Source organism: Pieris napi, chromosome 18 (assembly GCF_905475465.1).
Source record: "Pieris napi chromosome 18, ilPieNapi1.2, whole genome shotgun sequence".
Taxonomy (NCBI): domain Eukaryota; kingdom Metazoa; phylum Arthropoda; class Insecta; order Lepidoptera; family Pieridae; genus Pieris; species Pieris napi.
This window is the reverse complement of record NC_062251.1, coordinates 5,023,090-5,044,551: the sequence shown is the minus strand read 5'-3', so window position 1 is coordinate 5,044,551 and position 21,462 is coordinate 5,023,090. Positions and strand designations below refer to the sequence as shown.

Genomic DNA, 21,462 nt, shown 5'->3' with positions numbered 1-21,462 from the left:
AGCGATGAGAGCGCTGCCAACGGAATTTACATAGAAACTTGCCAGCTGTCCAAAAGGTCGATAGAGTAGTTGAAGCGCGTCGGCATTACAGTTTGCCCCCCGCGTCGCTCCCCCGCGCCTCCCCACGCTCCAAGCTCCAGTACAATCGAGCGCTACGGTTCGTGCGTACACAACTCGAAAACTCAATATGCGCGACGCGACGCGATTGTAAAACGAAAGATGTTTTTAAAAACTCATTAGTGAAATAATGTTAAACAGTTAATGAATAAACGTTATTATATATCGTGTAAGTGTAGACGTGAGTGTATTCGTTTTCCACCCGGTCGCCGGCGACGCGGCACGCGACGGTAAAAAAAAAGCAACCAATGTCAGATCAGTGGATTGTTGGTACAAACCAGTGTTGTGTAGTTTAAAATAGTTAAATGGATACACGCCGGGCAATGTTCGTATGAGGAAGAAAGGCAACCGAAACATTGTAAGTGGTGAATTCGAGTGGTTAGTTACGAAATGCGGGGTGAGGTGCCCCCGGTTCATATCGTTTGGGGTGGCTGATTAAGTACGGAGGTACGCAGTTCGGAGGCCCTATAGGCTCCCTCGACTTTTTTCTACTCGTACAGGTCCATAACCCCTTTTTTATGCGACAAGTTTTTTTGGAGGGAACCGTGTATCGATCTTTTTATAGGTTATCTGTATTTGTTTTTATTTTTATTATGTCTGAAGGTGATACGCCTTTTGTGCCAGACGCAGTGTTCTTTGATATGATGATTTACACTTAATAAACGTATTATCAAATGATATTGAAGTATAAACTGTATACTAATTGTTGTTAGTAACCACCTATTAATTATAGTAAATAATGCGTAGTAGAGTTGTATGTTTTGATAAAAAATTGATATACATATTCTATAAGTTTCATTCTAAGTTTCTGGGATCGATTCCCGGCATAACCATAAGTTATGGGTCTACATTATAAGAATGTCTAAAACTGGTGCAAAATACTTATGTGTAGAGATTTTAAAACCTAGAATTATCTTTATCAAGCATAAAATCATAGCAATTATTACTAATTACGCGATCACACATGTAGATAATACATTTTAACGGTATAAAACTGGTTTTATTTGAAAATATACATTAACTATCTTTAACAGCTTCTGTATTTATGGTTTGCATAGATAATAAAATGTCATAAATAACCACGTTTAATTTAGTAAAAATAAATTTTCATTTGAGATGCAATATATAGCAATAAAAATATATGACGGCTTTTACCCGTTGTACCTGGGTTCGATTTCCGGTAAAAGAATAAATGTTTCGTCTTAACAGGTACCTTAAAAATGAAGCAGTCCCAAATGTAAATTCGCGTAAGATATTTCGTGCATTTTTAATATTATTCAAAAAAACGTGTCATAGCAAATACGATACGTTCTAATGATATAGAAACGATTAGGTTATCATCAAGATTTAGCGAACTGGGACACTCATATGTCAAAATCTATATGTTTTGGGATAACATAGTACTCACTAAGAGTCATATTTTAGTTTCTATGTGGACAGACACATTTGAAAGGCTATTTTTACAAATATTATTTTGAACATATTTTCGAAAGAGAAAGAAAGAGAGAGAAAGTACCAATGGGATGCCACTCTTGAGATTTATTATTTGCAACAAAAATGGAATAATCAAAATCCGTTAATAAATGACAAAGTAATCCGCGAGCACAAAAAAATGTCTGTCGAAAAACCTCCTTTTCCTCCTCCTTTATTAAAGTCGGTTAAAAGTCCATTCTGGTTAATAAATTAAAACTAATAAAATGTATTAAATATTCGAAACGTGATTTTTTTTTTAAATTCTTAAAATAGTAATAATATTAATTAAAAATGTTTGGTCCCTGTGGCACTGTACCTTTAATGCTGGCATTTCCTTGCCTGCTATTATATATATATATATTATATTATATTACTATGTAGGTTAAGAATATTGTAAATCTACTATATAAAAATAAGTCGGGTTTTCCTTCCTGACGCTATAACTCCAGAACGCACGAACCGATTTCCACGGTTTTGCATTCGTTGGAAAGGTCTCGGGCTCCGTGAGGTTTATAGCAAAGAAAATACAGGAAAAATTTCAACAGAAAAGCGGGATTACCAAACGAAATGTTACATAAAACGAAGCCATCTGGTGGCGAAACGGAGTTCGCCGAGTTTGCTAGTATTATATATTTGTGTGTCTTACACGGTTAGCACATTGATTTTTGAACAACACAAAATATGTTTAAAGTGAAAACATACTATTGCTACTGTGAACACGACATAATTCATATAAATAGTCGTATGTGTAATAAAACGGATTTTTGGAACGAAGTTCCTTATCGCGCGTTGTGAAAGGGGGCTAGATGGAAAAAATTCTTACGAAAAGTTGTCACGACACTTTTTGCTATTTGCTATTGTAATACACCGGTTCTCGTCCGATCACCGAAGTTAAGCAACGTCGGGCGAGGTCAGTACTTGGATGGGTGACCGCCTGGGAACACCTCGTGATGTTGGCTTTTTTTTTCGTCGTAAGATTGGTGTCGAGAAAATCTATCATACTGTTATGATACCAATTAACATATAAATTAATCGAAAGGAATTTCGTTCCATCCGGGGTGTCCCTTGACACCTCTTAAAATTTTCTTTTATTATCGTTACTGATTAGGCAATTGATTAAATAATATGTTCTATTTAAAATAATATACTTTGTATATTATTGAAACCGAAGTGCACGTGAAGTTGTGAGATTGCTTTTGGAAGTCGAATAAAATTAATACACAATAGTGTTAAAACGGGTTTCGGAGACGCGAGCGCAGGCCAGTTTTTTGTTGAGACTACATAGGTCTGTAGTTTTGTTTATTTTAAAGTATTGAAGGATTCAAATGTTTGTTGGTGATCAGGTAAACATGGAAAAAGGGTTTCGTGTATTACCGTAATAAGCAGTGGTGGCCTAGTGGATTCAGCGTGCGACTCTCATACTTGAGGTCGTTGGTTCGATCCCCGGCTGTGCACCAATGCACACTTAATGCGCATTTAACATTCGCTTGAACGAAGAAAAACATCGTGAGGAAACCGACATGTCTTAGACCCAAAAAGTTGACGGCGTGTGTCAGGCACTGGAGGCCTACTACTACCTGCTTGCCTATTAGATTTAAAAATGATCATGAAACAGATTCAGAAATCTGAGGCCAAGACCTAAAGAGGTCTATATATAGGGACTATGGGACATCAAAGGAAAGTACCTTAGATATCGTAGATAGGATATTTTGCTTAATTTTTCCGTCTTAACCCATCACGCTTTATCAAGTTATGTAGTGAGAATTGTCATGTATATAATAAGTTTTGCGTTGCATTTGTACCTTCTATTGCGTTGTTATCAAATTAAACTAAATAACTTTATTAAATTCGTATTAAAAAAACTATTTTACGCGAATACACAACGCGATTTTCTATAACGAGGCATTCAGGGCGTCCCAAGACTATGGGACATCAAGGGAACGTAACTTAAATATCGTAGATAGGGTATTTTTGGAAAGTAAATGTTACTGCATTCAATGATTTTCTTAAAATTACTTGTCTCAGTTCCTTCGGCAGTTTCATGTATGTTTTTTATTTGATGAAAATCATAAATATTACGTTATTCCTTTCTTTTAACACACATTCACATACACACACAGACACCCACCCACACACATACACACACACTTACCCCATGTGGTTTCCTTATCCTTATAAATATTTTTTTGTTAACGTTGCAGCCTATGTAATACTGATAGTTTATTCTCACTCAATATTTCTCTACTCTTTAAGATCTTCTGTTGATATGAAGTGGTGGAGGCCTGCTGATCTGTAACTAGCATTTTCCCTAAAAAGAAGATAGACCATTATTTATTTATTATAGTATATATAACTCTCACTTGTGTATGTACCTAGTTTTTGTGAGAAAAAATGAATAAAGATTGGCCTTGGAGTCACTTAGCGATATAAAAACAAATTACGATATATATTCAGACCTACAGTAGGTATACAAATTCCATAAAATATCATCTAATATAATTATGTAACAATTCTCGTGTCACAATGTTCGTTCCCATACTCCTCCGAAACGGCTTGACCGATTCTTATGATTTTTTTATGCATATTCAGTAAGTGTGAAAATCGGCTACTATCTATCTTTCAAACCCCTAAGTGATAAGGGGTGTCCACCCAAAAAAAAAAGTTTTAGACAAAAAAAATTGTTTTTATTTTTTTGTGATACAGCATACAAAAATACATACTACCCCTAATTTTTACCCCTCTACGATCAACCCCTATTTTTTATTATAGTAGATAGTTTTTAGTGAACTAAAAAAATGTTTCCTAGAAATAATATACATGGCAAAACAACGTTTGCAAGGTCAGCTAGTCTAATATATAAAATTCTCGTGTCACAATGTTCGTTCCCATACTCCACCGAAACGGCTCGACCGATTCTTATGATTTTTTATGCGTATTCAGTAAGTCTCAGAATCGGCTACTATCTTTCAAACTCCTAAGTGATAAGGGGTGTCCACCCAAAAAAAAAAAGTTTTAGACAAAAAATAAATGTTTTTTTTTGTGATACAGCATACACAAATACATACTACCCCTATTTTTTACCCCTCTACGATCAACTCCTATTTTTTTATAAAAGTAGATAGTTATTTTTATTGAACTAAAAAAATCTTTCCTAGAAATAATATACATGGCAAAACAACGATCAGTCAGCTAGTATAAATATATGATATTATCATTATATATATCAAGAAATTCGCGGAATATTTGTGTTTTAAAGTAAAATTATATCCATTGACTGGTCTGACTCAGGTAGTTGGACCCTTGTGACGTCACCAGTGGAATCAAAAGGGACTTATTTTGACCGATTTCATCAGATTGCTAACTACAGTCAAAATCTGTTATAACGACATCGAAAAGACTATTTGGTCGTAAAAACCGATAGTCGTAACAGCCGATGACGTTGTTAAGTAACTAATACAATTGAATTCAGCCGGGACCTTTGATTTTGGTCAATATAACCGGTATGTTGTTCTAAACTATATAAACGGTTTAAAATACTTTAAAATTATTATAATTATTAACATGATCCAAAAAATAAAGGCAAGATTACCTAGATTTACTAATAATTAAAGAACCTATACAAATTGTTATTTTTGATTCTGCTAAGTATATAAAAAGGGTGCGTCTACTTAAGGCCGATTTACATTATCTTAGTGTTTAGGAGAGTGCTTTAGAATAGTACTTTAGTTGAAACATGTAAACGCTACTTGCTTTAGTAAACGCTACGCTAAAGAACTTGCCTTTCAAGTTGTACTAAAGCACTCTCCTAAACACTAAAGGTGCGCTTACACGGGCAATTAAAATTGCTCAATTCCAGTCAATACTCGTCAATTATGACGTCACGACTACATCAAGCAATTTACGGCAACGGCAACAAGCATCAATACTGCGCAATACAATATTGAGCGATATGGCACAACTTCATCAACTAGGCAATACTGTCATACACGAGCATTTCAGTATTCGGTCGCTATGGACGACATTCTTCTTGCTGCGGCGGCTTGTAGCGCTTTTTTTATTATTAATCAATAACAAAAAAGAAAGAAAAGGAAAAGGCGTCTGGTGCGTCAAATCTGGGTGCGATCGTTTTTGGCAAAGAGGCCGCAATTTTCATTGTGAAAATAAAATTAAACAATTAAAGAAAAAAATAATTAATTAATTAAATTTTTGATTTATAATTTTTTTAATTTTTCTTTAATTCTTTAATTTAATTGTTTTTTTTTTCAAGAATTAGATAATATATTATTCAAAAACTTTACTAGAATGTCACGAACATACTTTGAATTACTTTTGAATAAAGTAATTAGAAATTATTATTATTTAGACCTCTCGCTGTCCCCGCGGAAGCAAGACGGCAAGCCGCAAAACAAACAAGTGCGAATGAGACATATACAAAAATTGCTAGGAATTTCCAAGTCCATTGGATATTCGTCAATTCGTATCTGCGACATTGAGCGATATGAAATATCTGGAGCAATTAGAAGCAATATCGCCGAAATAATTTATTGAAATTTATTGAATTTATTGAAATTGCTCCATTAATTGCTCCAGATCGGTCCATTCGTATCGCCGAGCAATTATTGCCCTCGTGTAAGCGCACCATTAGATAATGTAAATCGGCCTTTATGTACGCGCGTAAGAAGTTATACTTCTTTGGCATTATTAAAAAATAGTTTTTGATTGCATGCAAATAATTAATTACAATTAAATAATTAAAGACTGGAAAAGGAGTCATTAAAGTCAAGAAAGTTCAGTTTACATTTGAAAAATTAAATAAATAAATATTTATTATTATTCTCTTACATTAAGTGTGACATAAATTCTATTATTATTCGAATGTTGTTTTTAAATTATGTCCAATGTCGTAGCATCTTCAGTGGGCAACTTCATTCTGTTAATTTTGTGTCACGGTGCGCGCGCATCGTAAAATTTCACTCTCATCAATTTTTCATAATGCGCCTAAAGAAGTATAACTTCAAAAATTGAAATTAAATATTCATAGTTTCCAATCCCAAAATCAAGATGGCGTCGGCCCTATGATGAACCATGATTGTAAACGTAAAAAAGTTAATTTTTCCTTTCACGTTAGTTATGGTATCTAAGTTATAACTTATAATATGTTAACGTAACATATATATATGTTAACGTAAAATTGTAAAAAACGTTAGATTGTAATCTATCTCGCGAGATTATAAACTGTCGAAAGATTGTGAACCTCAGCGTACTGCTTACAATTTAACGTATTATTATTCGGTAGATTGTACTACACTAACTTAGTTATCATTCAAACTTCTTCGGTCAATTACAGATTAATTTTACTTTCCAACAATTTCATATAACTACTGAATAATAATAATTTAAATTGTAAGCAGTTCGTTGAGGTTCACAATCTTTCGACAGTTTATAATCTCGCGAGATAGATTACAATCTAACGGTGTTTACAATTTTACGGTGACATATATACCAATAGCGCTGGCACACTGACACTCACAATAGAAAAAACTAAAATTTTGACTATAGCTAACTTCAGGGTGTCGGTTTTTTGTGACGGTGTGCTCGCATCGTAATAATTTACTCTCATCATTTTTCCCTAACGCGTCAAAAGAAGTATAACTTCAAAAATAAAACGGGAAAATGAAATGAATCATGGTTTTCGAAAAATACACGAGTAGCTTTGAAAAATTGAATTTGAAATTCCTAACCAAAGAGCAGATTTTGAGTTTGAGGTCAATTTCATTTGTAAGGACCTAATATTTTATCTAAAGCATGCAAATACAGGAGTCTATCCCATTCTGTGTCGAGACCCTTGGTCCGTGGGGTCTTAGCACTATAAGGCTGTTTAAAGAAATAGCAGAAAGGTTAGTCCACATCACAGGAGACCGAAGATCTGGCACCTACCTTGGACAAAGAATTAGTCTGGCGATTCAAAGGGGAAACGCTGCCAGTATCTTCGGAACCTTGTCTAAAGACATCTAATAATATATTTTAGTTATTATATTTTAAGATTAGTTATTTTTATTATTAAACTAGCAGACCGGCCAAGCGTTACTGTGGCTTAGGTTTTTGTTATATTACATAGTAGTAAACTATTCAAGGGAAACAGTAGGAGAACACCAGTCATGGGGACCACCATGCTTTATTGGTGGTTATGCCATTAAATTGTAGCTTATGTGAAACGTTGGTACTTTCAACACAGCGCCACCTGTTAGAATTGTAACTATCAAATAATAAACTAATATTTAGCAATAAAATAATATTGCGGGTATATATTGAGATGTAAGCTATCCTATCTTTTAAGTTGGATCAAACTACACACGGTGTGCAAATTTGATTGAAATCGATTCAGTAGTTTAGGGAGTCCATAGCGGGCCAACAACGTGACACGTAATTACGTAAAATAAATAATTATTTGCGACACTATAGTTGATATAAATTTAATAAAGTATGATACAAATAATATAATAATTAATAATAATATTAATATTAATAATAATAATATAATAATAATATTAATAATATTAAAATTCTAATAAGATTTAATAAATAATATAAAATAAATCATATGACTTTTATCTAGTACTTAGAAGTAGAGACATAAAAGTATCGCGAGCCATAATTGTATTGTTGTATCGCGTGCTGAGGCCAAGAATAAATGAATTAGAACTTCGTACCTAGTACTAACTTCTTGTGTAAGAGTTGTACCATAGAGTTGAGTTTTGAAATTTTTATATATTCGATTCGAAAGCTTCTTTGTTTTTGTTCTTTTGAGGGGATACTTTACCGTATCGACAGGTAAATATTAAATGTTTGACAATTACGAAACACATCAAACGCAAAACGAGATTATTGACCCCCATTACCCCCCCCCCCATGTAACTCGCCGTAACGTTATTCAGTACCCAAGTACAGTACTGTGCCCAAGTAAAGTAAAACGTTTCGTGAAAACCTAGTGACTCTTTAGTTACTATTATGTGGTGTAAGTCGAAAAAAATATTAACAATAACGCGTAATTTAATCCCCGCCCCGTATCGTAACGTTTTACAAAAGGAAAAAAAATACGTTCCGTAAAACTTGAACGCTCCCTTATCAGTAACAGATACTTCTGTGGAATCCACTCCCGGTCAGAGTCTTCCCTGAGAGATACGACCTGCAACTATTTAAAGTAGGTACTTCATGTACTTCTCAAAAGCAGGCAACGCAACCACTAAAAATGGGTTTCCATGACTGCCTGTTTGGGCGTCCCGTAGGCTCGTCCCCCCCCCCCCCCCCATTATATATATAAAAAATCCCTTTTTTTATATCCGAGGTGCAAGTGCATTTGCGCACCCCCTGTCCCCTTAAGTTGTAGGGGTATGTGGGATTCGACCCACACCAGAATCTCTGCTATTCAGAGTCTGGTGCAGTATACACTATATTCAAGTGTTAGTGGAGTGGTTCCGGGAAGGTAAATTTTTATTTTTTGACATAATATATTTGTTGTAATACAACAAAACTTTCTTTTTTTTATCTTACTAGCTAGACCGGTGTCCCGAATAGCAAAATAAGTATTTAAAAAAAAAGAATCGACTGTGAGGCGGTACGATGTTCGCCAGGCCAGCTAGTTTGAAATAAAATAAATCAGTGGCGCTACATCCTCTTTAGGTCTGGGCGTCAGATTTCCGAGTCTGTTTCATGATTTGTCAATCTAATAGGCAAGTAGGTGATCAGCCTCCAGTGCCTGACACGCGCCGTCGACTTTTTGTAAGACATGTCGGTTTCCTCACGATGTTTTCCTTCACCGTTCGAGCGAATGTTAAATGCGCATAGATAAGTACATTGGTGCACAGCCGTTCGAACCTACGACCTCAGGGATGAGAAACGCACGCTGAAGCCACTAGGTCAATACTAATCATTATAATATATTTAATATAAAAGAGGAATAATAAAGTCATTATATCGAATAAAAGATACCAGAGTTTTGTATGTTTTTTTAAGATTTTTTACGTATATTAAATACCTATATATCTATTTGCTGATAGTATGTGTTATAATCTGAAGGTATGCGATACATGACTGATACGTAAATAGTTGGGTTCGCCTTGTATTGTATGAAATATTATAAAGCGAGTTGCAAATAGTGTGTAAAGAGTGGCGGAGAGTTTCTTACCAGTTCTTCTTGCCCACACTACGCCCTTGACTTGCGAACTGGTAGTAAAGGAATATTGTATCTTTTTAGTATAAATTTAAGAGATAGAAAAAGTCCCTGGACACAATGGCATAATAGAGTACTATTATATTAACAAAAAACTGGCAGTAAATTTAAATTTAGTATTAATTTATGTATTTGTTTACCTATATGAATAAAGTTATGTGCACAGAAACATACCTACATATTTTTAAGTCGAAGTAAGAAGTAGACATGGGGAAAAACGCCTTTTGTATGGCAATTAAGGTTTACAATAATTTACCAAAAGAATTAAAAGATCTTCCGTCTAGAGTCTTTAAAAAACGACTTGGTGTATTACTTTTGGAAAAAATGTACTATTCAATAAATAATTATTTGCGTGAGACACTGTAGTTGATATAAATTTAATAAAGTATGATATGTACGATACAAATACTAATAATGTAAAATTCCTTTAAAGACAAATTTGTACGCCATTGTGTGTGTGATTGTACCACCTTACACATTTTTGTACCATATTCTTGCAATAAATTATTTAAAAAAAAATATGTTTATTATGGAACATAAGATACATGTATCACTTATTCCACGTCATTAAATTTTAATTTGTAGGCATCCCTACTCATCGGGTGTAGGCCGAGAGAAAAAGCCGGCGTAAAAAACTCTCGGTACTCTTGTAAAATAGCAAATCATCAAACAACACTTATTTTAAAACAAATATCGCAAATTAATTAGAAGTAGCCTGTCTAGCACTAGTCCCAGGCCCTTTTATCAACTAGATAATCGTTGACTTAATTCGATTTTTATTGAGTTAAAAACATCAGATCGTATTCTTCACAATCAAGGGATTCAATACCATAATTTTGTATTGGATAATTGTTTTAAAACAAATCAAAAACTATGAAAATCGAAATGTGTCGATTTATATGTTATGTTATAAGTATACGAGATATCTCTCGTAAAGAGAAACGCGGCCATTAGATTGTTTTATTACATAAATAGCGGCTGCAGCTATTTCAAAGCCAATTGCATAACGCGTAATATAACATTTGTTGTGTAGTAATATTTATATTATAATAATAATATAAAAACGTGTGTGTATGTATACGCGTTAGAAGTTATACTTTGGCGTTACAAGATAAAAATCTTTTCGAAAATTTTATAAAAAAAAACGACACTAATAAAAGACAAAAGGTATTAAATACATTGAAAGTTTGGTTTTGTTGACTATAGCTAACTTTACGGTGTCGGTTTTTTGTGACGGTGTGCGCGCGCATCGTAATAATTTACTCTCATAATTTTTCCCTAACGCGCCAAAAGCAGTATAACTTCAAAATGAATAGGCTCCGAAACTACTGGATCGATTTCAAAAATTCTTTCACCGTTGGCAAACTACACTATTCCCGAGTGACATAGGCTGTTTCATTTTCAAAAAAAATAGGGTTGCTTACTAAAACTTGAATAAGCTAACCCAAGGTGTAAAAAATAGACAAAAAACTATTAATGATAGAACAAAATGATATACTACAATTTTTCAGGACATATCTACATAAAATGTCGCGACAGCATGTCTCTATCTTTTATAGTTACGTCACAATAAGCGTCGTTTTATTAAATTTTTTTTATTAAAATACCACCGCTAGAAAAGGCTCTTTATTCGTACCTAGGTATTGATCCTTATCAAAATTTCACATAAGCTACAATTTAATGGCATAACCACCAAAAAAACATGGTGGATTGGTGTTCTCCTGCTGTTTCTCTTGAACAGTTTGCTACTAACAAAAATCTTAGCCACAGCAACGCTTGGCCGAGTCTACTAGTAGAATATAAACTTAAAAATTTTGATCCCTGTGGCAGTGTACCTTTTATGCTGTATTGTGATACTTTGAGCGAGGAGAGCACCAGCTCTGAGCTGTCACCAGTGTTACCAGACGCCGACTTATATCTTTAATTATTAAATTTACCTCTTATTTTATTATGCATGAGCAATTTTACAATTGAATAACTTCAATAGAGCATTAATGACCAGTGCTTTATTCTGAAGAAACAATGATTTGGTCATGATGAGAGAGTTACCGTTCTTGACCCTGACTCTTCCTTTCTCGTCCGACTAGGTTTTGACTGACTTATAAAAGGGGGAGGATATCAATTGGTCGATTAGTTCTTTATGTAAACATGGCTCCCCTGTACGTGGACTGATTATGATGAAGTGTCAAGTGTCATAATCTAATGTCATCTTCATGTCCCATCTTTATATAATTCTACTGTACGTGTTTACTGAACTCCTCTTAAACGGCTGGACCGATTTGAATGAATTTTGTTGTCTGCGTTTGGGTGGCGCCCTGTATGGTTTAGATTCACCTCGGCAGATGGCGCTGCAGTCGGTATCTAGGTTGTTTTAAATAAACAGCTGGTATATATATAAATATTCTGTGCATGTGTTCGTAGTTAAACTCCTAAACGGCTAGACAGATTTTGATGAAATTTTTATGTGTTGAAGTAAGTCGAGAATTATTTACATTATTAGATTTTTTTTGTATGTAAGACCTGTGTACTTTTTCTTCATAATACGAGAACAATACTTTTTAATTTATTTAATTTTAAAGTAACAAGATCAACTTCGAATCGAAATAATGTTGTAATGAAACCTTCCAGATGTCGGTGGGCCTACAGCGGCGTGTGCCCGCGCTGGACGAGGCCGGGGGCCCGGGGTGGAAGTCCAGCGAGCCGTTCCCCTCCTTCGCGCCCCCAGCGGGCTCCCCCGCGGGGCCGGCGTTCGCCGCCTCCCCCGCGCCCTCCACGCCCGGCCCGGGGCCCGGCTTCGCGGGTCCCTACGCGGCGGCCGGGCCCTTTGGGAGTCCGTCAGCCCGGCCGGGCTCCGGCGGGGGCTTCCCTCCCGGCCAGTTCCCTGGGCCGGGCTTCGCGCCACCCGGCTCGCCCTTCCACCCCCACCCGCCACATGCGATGCCGCCGCATCCGCACATGATGGCGCCGCTACCGCCACCTGTTGACAGGTTAGTTGAAACTTTTTAAATTTCTACTATTTACCGTGGAGGAAGGTTAGTGAACAGCTCCTCAAACAAGAGGTCCTCGATCAGTCTAACTAATGGCCTGAAGACCTAACTACCTAAAGTCGAGAAGCGGTATATATGCTTATTTGAAATTACTTCGATATCGCGTTTTAAAATATGACGTCATCGCAGTGATTGTAGGTGTCGCTAGTTACCAACTTTGCTACTAAATTGGTTTGCCAACTCATGTATGTATGTATTTTTTTGACATGCCTGGTTATCCATATCACAGGTTCTTACCTAGCTTGGAAACCAGTCTTCCAATACCTTCTTGTATTGTTTGTTACAAATATTATATGGGAGAAAAAATATATTATTATTATTGAATCAAAAGAATTAAAAGTACACTTACAAATTATGTAATTTTATAAAGCCTAGCCTTTATAAGAAGAGTTAGTAGAAGAATGTTTCTTGCTTCTAGGCAGTGGCTACGGTCTTATTAATATAGCTTAAATAATGTTTTGTCTCGTTTATGTATATTTAAAGTGTCACGGGCGTGAAAAGAACAAACAATTATAGGTTATAACCAATCACAATCAAACGCCCCGTTTAAACGTATATGACGTCACGTCGATTCTCAACGCTAACCAAGCGAACGCAGAAACTGTCCTACCCTTCTAGTATAGTAACATTATGTCGGTACCTATAACATTTGTAATTTTTCTTTTAAATAAGTGGGCCCATTAATGTTTAATAGTAGAAATACCATTTGATTGACATTAGAACCGTACGAAGGTACTGTGTCAAAAGTCAAGTTGAGTTTGACTGTTGTATCATGTATGTCAATTTGACATACGCCACACTTAACCTAACCGTCTCTTTTTACACCGCTTAACTGATTTTATAAAAAGGAACAAGAAAAATTTTCAAAGGCCGGCAACGCACTTGCGAGCCCTCTGGCATTAAGTGTGAATGGCGAAATCACTTAAAGTAGAGCCACCTAACGGTTTGCCTTGTTGTATTTAAGAAACATTTTGCTATTTTATCCTGAGTAATATACAGTCCCAAGCCGTAGTAAAAAAAAGGTCTATAAGAAAAAAATCGTCCAGCAAAAATCGCAAAATTATCCTCCGAATAAAATACTCGCTCGTATACGATTCTATGTGGGGGTGCTATGAACCGCGTTTGTGTGTGTGCACAAATAAATATAGGTGAACGGTACGTAGGTATATCGGTACAGTCGGGTGATAAAGGCTAATTGATTTTTTTAATTAGGTCGCATTTAAATTTAATGTATGTACAGGATGGTAAAGTTTGCTAGCCTTGGACATACCTGGACTAAATCCCTCCTGGATTACTGGTACTAGAGAAGTGGATGTAGCGAGAGAGGTGGGTAGCAAGAGATCCGTGGTCTCTACCTACCCCTTCGGGAAAAAGGCGTGATATTATAAATAAAAACATTGATTCAAATAAATGTATGAAAAGTTTGATATAAATATTTTATATTACACGTGTAGCTTATCAGTTTCAATAACAGGCAAATACTATAAATCATAAGTTGAATTAATTCATTTAAAGAATAATTTATTAATGTTGGATAGTATCAGTTTTTTTATTAATCTTTCATTTCAAAGTCCAAAACAGTATTGACTTAACAAATGTAACGTATTTTTTTATTATACAAGAAGGTCATTTTAGTATAGTAACGCATTAAAAACTAAAAATAATTATTAATTAATTAAACATTTAGCGACGACTGTACTCGCCCACCCCGTGCCTATCTATCTATACGCTGTAGCCGACGGTACCGCTTCACCCAACTTGCAATGACCTCCCGCGTGCCCCGCGCGTACTATAACCGCCCACGCAAACCGCGCAGGGGTGACATTACGCGGTTCAACGTAGCCTGGCCGGTGCCTACATAAGTAAAGACTGGAGTGAGACGCCACTCGCTCGAGTGTCGTCTGCCTGCGATCAAAATCATTCCAAATTCGAATTTGACGTTTAGAAATTTTCTATTTTACACTGTGTTCTTATTTCAAATACGTTTGAACATAGAACTTAAGGCATCAAGGACGATTATTACATTTATTTGCGTATCAAAATTATTCTAAATTCAAATTTTGTATTTCTTATTCAAAATATATTTAAACGTGTAATATAGGTATACAATTTTAAATTCTTATCTATTTTTTGTCTATTCCTAATTCAAATTTTGTATTTCTAATTTTAAATATATTTGAATGTGTAATATAGGCATTAGGCACACAATTTTAATTTCTTATCTATCATTTGTCTATTCTAAATTTAAATTATGTATTTGAATTTATTGTTGACACTACGTTAATATTTTTTTTATCAAATTAAAGTATTTATTAAGTTTTGCATATAAAAGTTGTTTTGCGCTATGCGAATTATGTCAAGATTTGACTTTATAAGGGTATGAAGCGTATCTTAGTTATCTACGTAAAATGGGTCATGGAGATGTATAGTGTATACCTACAGCTGGTGTACTGTATACATTTTTGCCCTAGGCCCATTATCGTGCAGTTTGTACCTAAATTCCTGTATATGCCACAATTCTATATAATACTAGCTGACCCGGAAAACGTTTGTTTTGCTATGTATATTATTTCTAGAATTTCTTTTTAGTTCAGTAAAAAAAACGGGGTTGTATGTATTTCTCTATGCCGTATCATAAAAAAATAGAAATTAAAAATTTTGTCTAAAAAATAAAAATTAGGGGTGGACTACCCCTAACATTTAGGGCGATGAAAAATAGATGTTGGGCGATTCTCATTGATACCGGATAAGCACAAAAAATTTCATCAAAATCGGTCAAGCCGTTTCGGAGGAGTATGGCAACGAAAACTGTGACACGAGAATTTTATATATTAGATATCATATGTTCAAAACTTTGTTATTTCTTTTTGTATCGCCTACTTACTATCATTTAGTTTGGGCCGCTACAAAATTATTGTTTAAAATTCGAATCTTAAGAATTGTTTTATTTTAAACAACAAACAACAAAACAGACGTAGAAATGTGTCTGCATGAGTTTAAAATAAAAATTTGCTGAGGTATTGCGTGACGTCACAGCGTGATTGAAACGGGGGTGTAGTAGCACGTGGACCACCCTCTCACATTTCTGATCGCCTGGTACTTTGTTTATTTTCATTTGGTTTTTTTATATAATTTTTATGGTCTAATTTTATTAATATATATTATTATATTTTATAAAATTACATATAATAACCAGTTGTTTAATTATTATGTCATATAACACAGTTTTAACAAAACAATGATGTCCTCTTTCATCGCAACAAAACCAAAATTTGATAGAAAGAGATGACCTTAGTTTAAATAAATGTAATATCGAGACAAATATGTATTTTGACATACATGAGTCTTACTTAGCGCTAAGTCTCGACTCTGAGTAACATCCCAAGACTTTATATACATCAGTAATTCTTTATTAATTAATTTAAAAAAGTATTTACAATTTTCTTAACCTAAAAAGTAATAATATAAATAATTAAAAATAATTAAAATGAAAATCAAAACAAATTTAAAAAGTTTGGTCTCTGTGGAAAAAATAAAAATATTATTTAAGTTTTAAAGTACATAAAAAAATTAAAAGGGCAATTACTCTCCATATCTGGAACTACTCATCAGATTAGTATGCGGTTTTTAATTTTTTTTTCAAGTAAACAAATTTTTAAGAAAGTTTTTGTTTACCAAAGCTTTGGATATTTATGTATTACAAGATTTTTATATTATATTATAATGAAAGGAGAAATATAGTTTTACTGGACGAATGATAGCTTACCAATATTTATGATTTATTCCGGTAATTAACTAATTCACGAGCAAAAGTAGACATAATTTATGCGGACTTTTAAATGTCAACAATAATACAAGATGGCTGACAGAAGACAAGTGCACATTGATTTTTCATTTGCAAGTAGACGAGGATGGAGATATCGTCACGGCACGTGCTAGAGCGGGACGAATAAGTTATTATTAATAAGGGTGTGCGCCCCATGGTAAAAGGAATTTGAATTTCGAACAGTGTCAAGTAGAAACTTTTTTAACTTGTTTGACAACTTTTTATTAACTTTATTGAAATCTAATGTTATTTATATAGATTGTAGGTACGTATGTATTATATTAAATATTTATTACGTATCAATGGAAAAAAACAATTGTTAATTTAACAATTTTACCATAACAAATTAGATTATAAGTGTTTTGTGTGTATAAGTATACATATACAAGTGTATAGATATTACTAGAACCTAAAAAGTTTTAACTTTAATGTTATAAATAATGAATATATTCGACAATACCTAAGCCAGGTTACAAGATTTTTATAAAAAAGTTTCAAATTTGGAATTCCGTAAGGTCATTGTAAGATGCACACAGGTAAACAATTACTCTACATTCTACAAGTACTTTTCACGTGTTGTATGTGTGAGTGTAGATAGCACGACTGAGCTGTTGTGATATTTGTTTGAAATTTAATTATTATAAGAAATTATTATTATAAGAAGAATTAATGAAATTAAATAACAAAAATATTAATCTAAACAGGTTCTTATATGTGATTATTTCTCTAAAAACAAATATTTTCTATTACTAAGAGAAATTTAATCTTATTTCAATGAATGAATAAAATTAAAAGTGACAAGCTAACAGCATCAAAGGCAACGCCATGTACAGGCCATTTTAGCCTCTCGTCACCACGAAGACAATGATGAAGACTCAAAAAGACTCAAAAAGACCATTCAACTATAAATGTGCTAATTGAATTCTAAAGGTTTAGTAGAAATTCTAGGAATATGACATGGAACTAGATTTACGCTTAAAAATATAAGTATAAATATATATTTACTAATAAATAGTATATTTAAAAAATCTATTATTCCGTTGAATATTAAAGATAAAAGTTAAAAACAGTCTAATACGAAAAAATCAAACATATTTTTAGTTATTATGTATAATGCAATTTTTGAAGTTATACTTCTTTAGGCGCGTTATGAAAAATTGATGAGAGTGAAATTTTACGAAGCGCGCGCACCGTGACACAAAATTAACAGAATGAAGTTGCCCACGGAAGATGCGGCATTGGACATAATTTAAAAACAACATTCGAATAATAATAGAATTTATGTTACACTTAATGTAAGAGAATAACAATAAATATTTATTTATTTAATTTTTCAAATATAAACTGAACTTTATTGACTATAATGATTCCTATTCCTGTCTTTGATTATTTAATTGTAATTAATTATTTGCATGCAATCAAAAACTATTTTTAATAATGCCAAAGAAGTATAACTTCTTACGCGCGTACATAAGTACACACACCCTTTTTTATTTTAGAGAAGTATTATATATGGAAGAGATGGTATGTAAAACGGTTAACCCACGTTGAATCACAAATATATGCCCTCTAGGGATATTAAAACTCGTGTCGCGTATAAAACAGCTGGAAATATATCAATACATAGTCGTCCTTGGATTTTGGATTAAGAATAGATTCAATATCAATTACGATACGTAAAAGTTTGTGTTTATTTGAAATAATATACAAATATAACAGCCTTCAAGAAAATAGCGTACCGATTCGGTGACTGTCCATGGGCGGTATTAACATCAGACGAGGCCACCGTTCTGTAAAAGAAAGGCCGAACCAATTCCACTTAGGGTCTTTCAAGAAAAGAGCGTACCAATTATAAAAAGGCCGGCAACGCACGTGTGAGACTACTGGCAATGTTTGTCTATGAGTGGCGGTATCACTCAACATCAGGTGATCTTCTTAGATACTATAAAAATTACAAATCAAATGGGTGTTAGTTATTGTTATTTCCATTTGTGTTCTGCACAACGGTAAAAGCCTCCTCTTGAACTTTCCATTTGGATCGGTTCTTAGTTAGCAGATAGCTACTTTAAAAATAATTTGAATAAAATTAACGAAACTCTTCCCCAATATAAATTTTTGGGTATGATGACGACGTTCTATTCAATTTTAACGACAACCTTTAAACAAATCGAGTTGCCCTTTAAGACATGAAAAATAGTTAAGTATATATTACTTAATATCGGAAAGTATTTCCATTAATGCGATCACGAAGTCACGAATTTATGAACAGGTACGGCGGCTTTTAGATAATTTCTGTATTGCATTGACTGTTAATGCCACACATATATATAAATATATGATAACAAATAAGGATCATACTGCTGGATTGAGGCCTGTCACTCGATTCAGACGTCCCCAATTAATAGAGATATAGAGATGGTGTTTTTAACGAAAAGAAAAAAGAGTCTTTAAGAGATTGAAAGGAACATGTATAAGTTTTAAACGTATGATCTGTATAATATATAGTTTTGTTATGATATATATTCAATCCTAAAACATATCAAATACGAGAAATATCAATAAATATACTAATTAATTAAAGAAGTGTCTCTAAAATACTTCACAAATAAGACAAATATTATACATAGTTGGTATCAACATAAGAAAATATAAACGTGTTATATAGAGCTTAATTTCTCTTAAAACAGAAACTGTTAATTTATTTTTGTTTACATTCATTATTTAGTAAGTTATTCATATTTTTTTCAAAGAAAGCATTTTAATACTTTTTTTTACAAAATTAAAGTTTAAATATAATACAATTATAGGAAATATGTTATTAATGTCCAACACACAAATATACAGTATTAACAATTTTCCTAATGTACATGGTAATACTAAAAATTTAAAAATAGAAAATTAAAATGCAAACAAATATAAAAAGTTTAATCCCTGTGGCAATACTTATTCGTTGAATGAGGGGTCACCGGTATTATCTATCAGTCGCCAAATTACAATTGTATTTATTTTATCGATATTTCCTTAAGTAAAGCTGGTAAATGGGAATTTTTCGCTATTTAATTCAACTAAATAGAAATGAGCCTGAACTGAAGCATCTTGTCTATCTCCAATATGGTTTCAAGGTAATGGTATCGTCAAATCACATTTATTTTCCAATATATCAATTATTATGGCTTATAAATGGCTTCAGTGTTATTACCACAGAGTAAAATTAAAAAGGCCAATAAAACTAACTGTGGCCGCATCCGAAAGTTCGGTACCCAATCAAGTATGCTATAAATGTCACAACGTTTACCGCCTGTCACTTGCTTGTCACCGTAGCAATGATCATAACTGCTCAATCCATGTATAGCACTTGACGTTCAATGCACACATAGGCAATTTTATTGTCTTCGATTCACGTATTGTGCGGCTGTGTGAGTGAGTTCAACACGCTTGCATGACGCATCTAGAGAAGGCGGTAAATGAATTTTGATATACATATTATTTTTTACTAAAATAATAAATAAATAAGTGTTTATTATTTTTTAGATTTCTCAACTTATTTAATTACACCCTGCTATTGTCTCTGGTGGAATTAAGTTAAAAGTAGCTTTGTTTTGTATGTATTGCCTATTTCAGTTTTCGAAGATTACACGTGGGTTCCATTTTTGCATTTAAATTGTAATGATAAGAAAACCTTATTCATTTACCTAAAGCTTCCTACCAGAATTTTTTTTTCCTCGGGAATCGAACCTATATTTAAAACGCTTCCAAACTATTCCAAGGTTACCAGCTTTTTTCATTTATTTGTTTTGTTCAAAATATGATAATAAATACCGGACTATCTTACGAGATAATAAAGCCTCTTTTTTATAATAATATACTTTGTAAGAATAATGATTTGTTCCAAAACAATAACATTACTGAATAAATGATTACAATTTAAAATTCACTTGCGTTCTTCTTAATTTAGTAGTCGTAATATTGAGTGTGTGTGCGCGAGTTGTTTGTGTGAGTGTTGCCCCGTTTGTACTTGCTTTTTTACTGTCTGTGGTGACGGGCGAGTTGTTTATGTACGAGTCATGGAACATTTTGACTTTTGCTTATTAAAATGCCATTGGGTTTATTATAATCTATTGCGCTTCGTTTACGTGCGAACAGAAAGCATAGTTTGAGAGACCCAGGCGTACACGCGTATATATAGAGATTACTTTGCTTATAAATCTTCTTTTGAATATTTCTGCCATGAATAAAGTTTTATTATTTATTTATTATTTTTACTACGGAATCGCCTGTTAAAATTGTTTGCGTATGTATTTTGCTAGCAATTACCTAGTTGGTACGGTCAGGGAAATAAGTAGAGGAAATAGATGATATATGTCAGACAAAGAGAGTTGATGAACCGTTCTTTCTATAAGAAAATACTAATTAAATATACCAAAAATTTAAGACATAAGCTCTATATAAATAAATGATTTTTATATGAAATTAAAAAAAACTATATCACCGTTTTCCCTAACTGATGTGTCTATTGTAAACCTATCAAAAAAGGTCAACTTGCCGAGTACTCGACCATTGTAAACGCGCATTGCTGATAGCTCCTTATCTCATCTACTACTACGTCAACAGACTACCCTTCTCTGTCTAACGCATAACCTTCAATATCACCGTCCCTCTCGTACGCCATTACAACCATCTCGCTCGCTCTAATGAATTAAATCAACAACCTCTTGCTCGCTCCACGATGATCATCCGCGTTCGACGTTCCCCATTTGAATTTTATTTCG

At 33.6% G+C, this 21,462-nt stretch overlaps 1 protein-coding gene across 2 annotated transcripts in view; it reads left to right on the top strand.

Annotated features, from left to right (window-relative positions):
• Positions 1-124: 124 nt before the first annotated feature.
• The window catches only part of LOC125058426 (LIM domain-binding protein 2), a 53,472-nt gene continuing 32,134 nt past the window's right edge, over positions 125-21,462 (top strand). For both annotated transcript variants that reach the window (XM_047662489.1, XM_047662488.1), the window contains exons 1-2: positions 125-475; positions 12,449-12,807. In XM_047662489.1, coding sequence (XP_047518445.1) covers positions 449-475; positions 12,449-12,807 — 386 coding nt within the window. In that variant the 5' untranslated portion in view covers positions 125-448. The remainder of the gene's footprint in view (positions 476-12,448; positions 12,808-21,462) is intronic.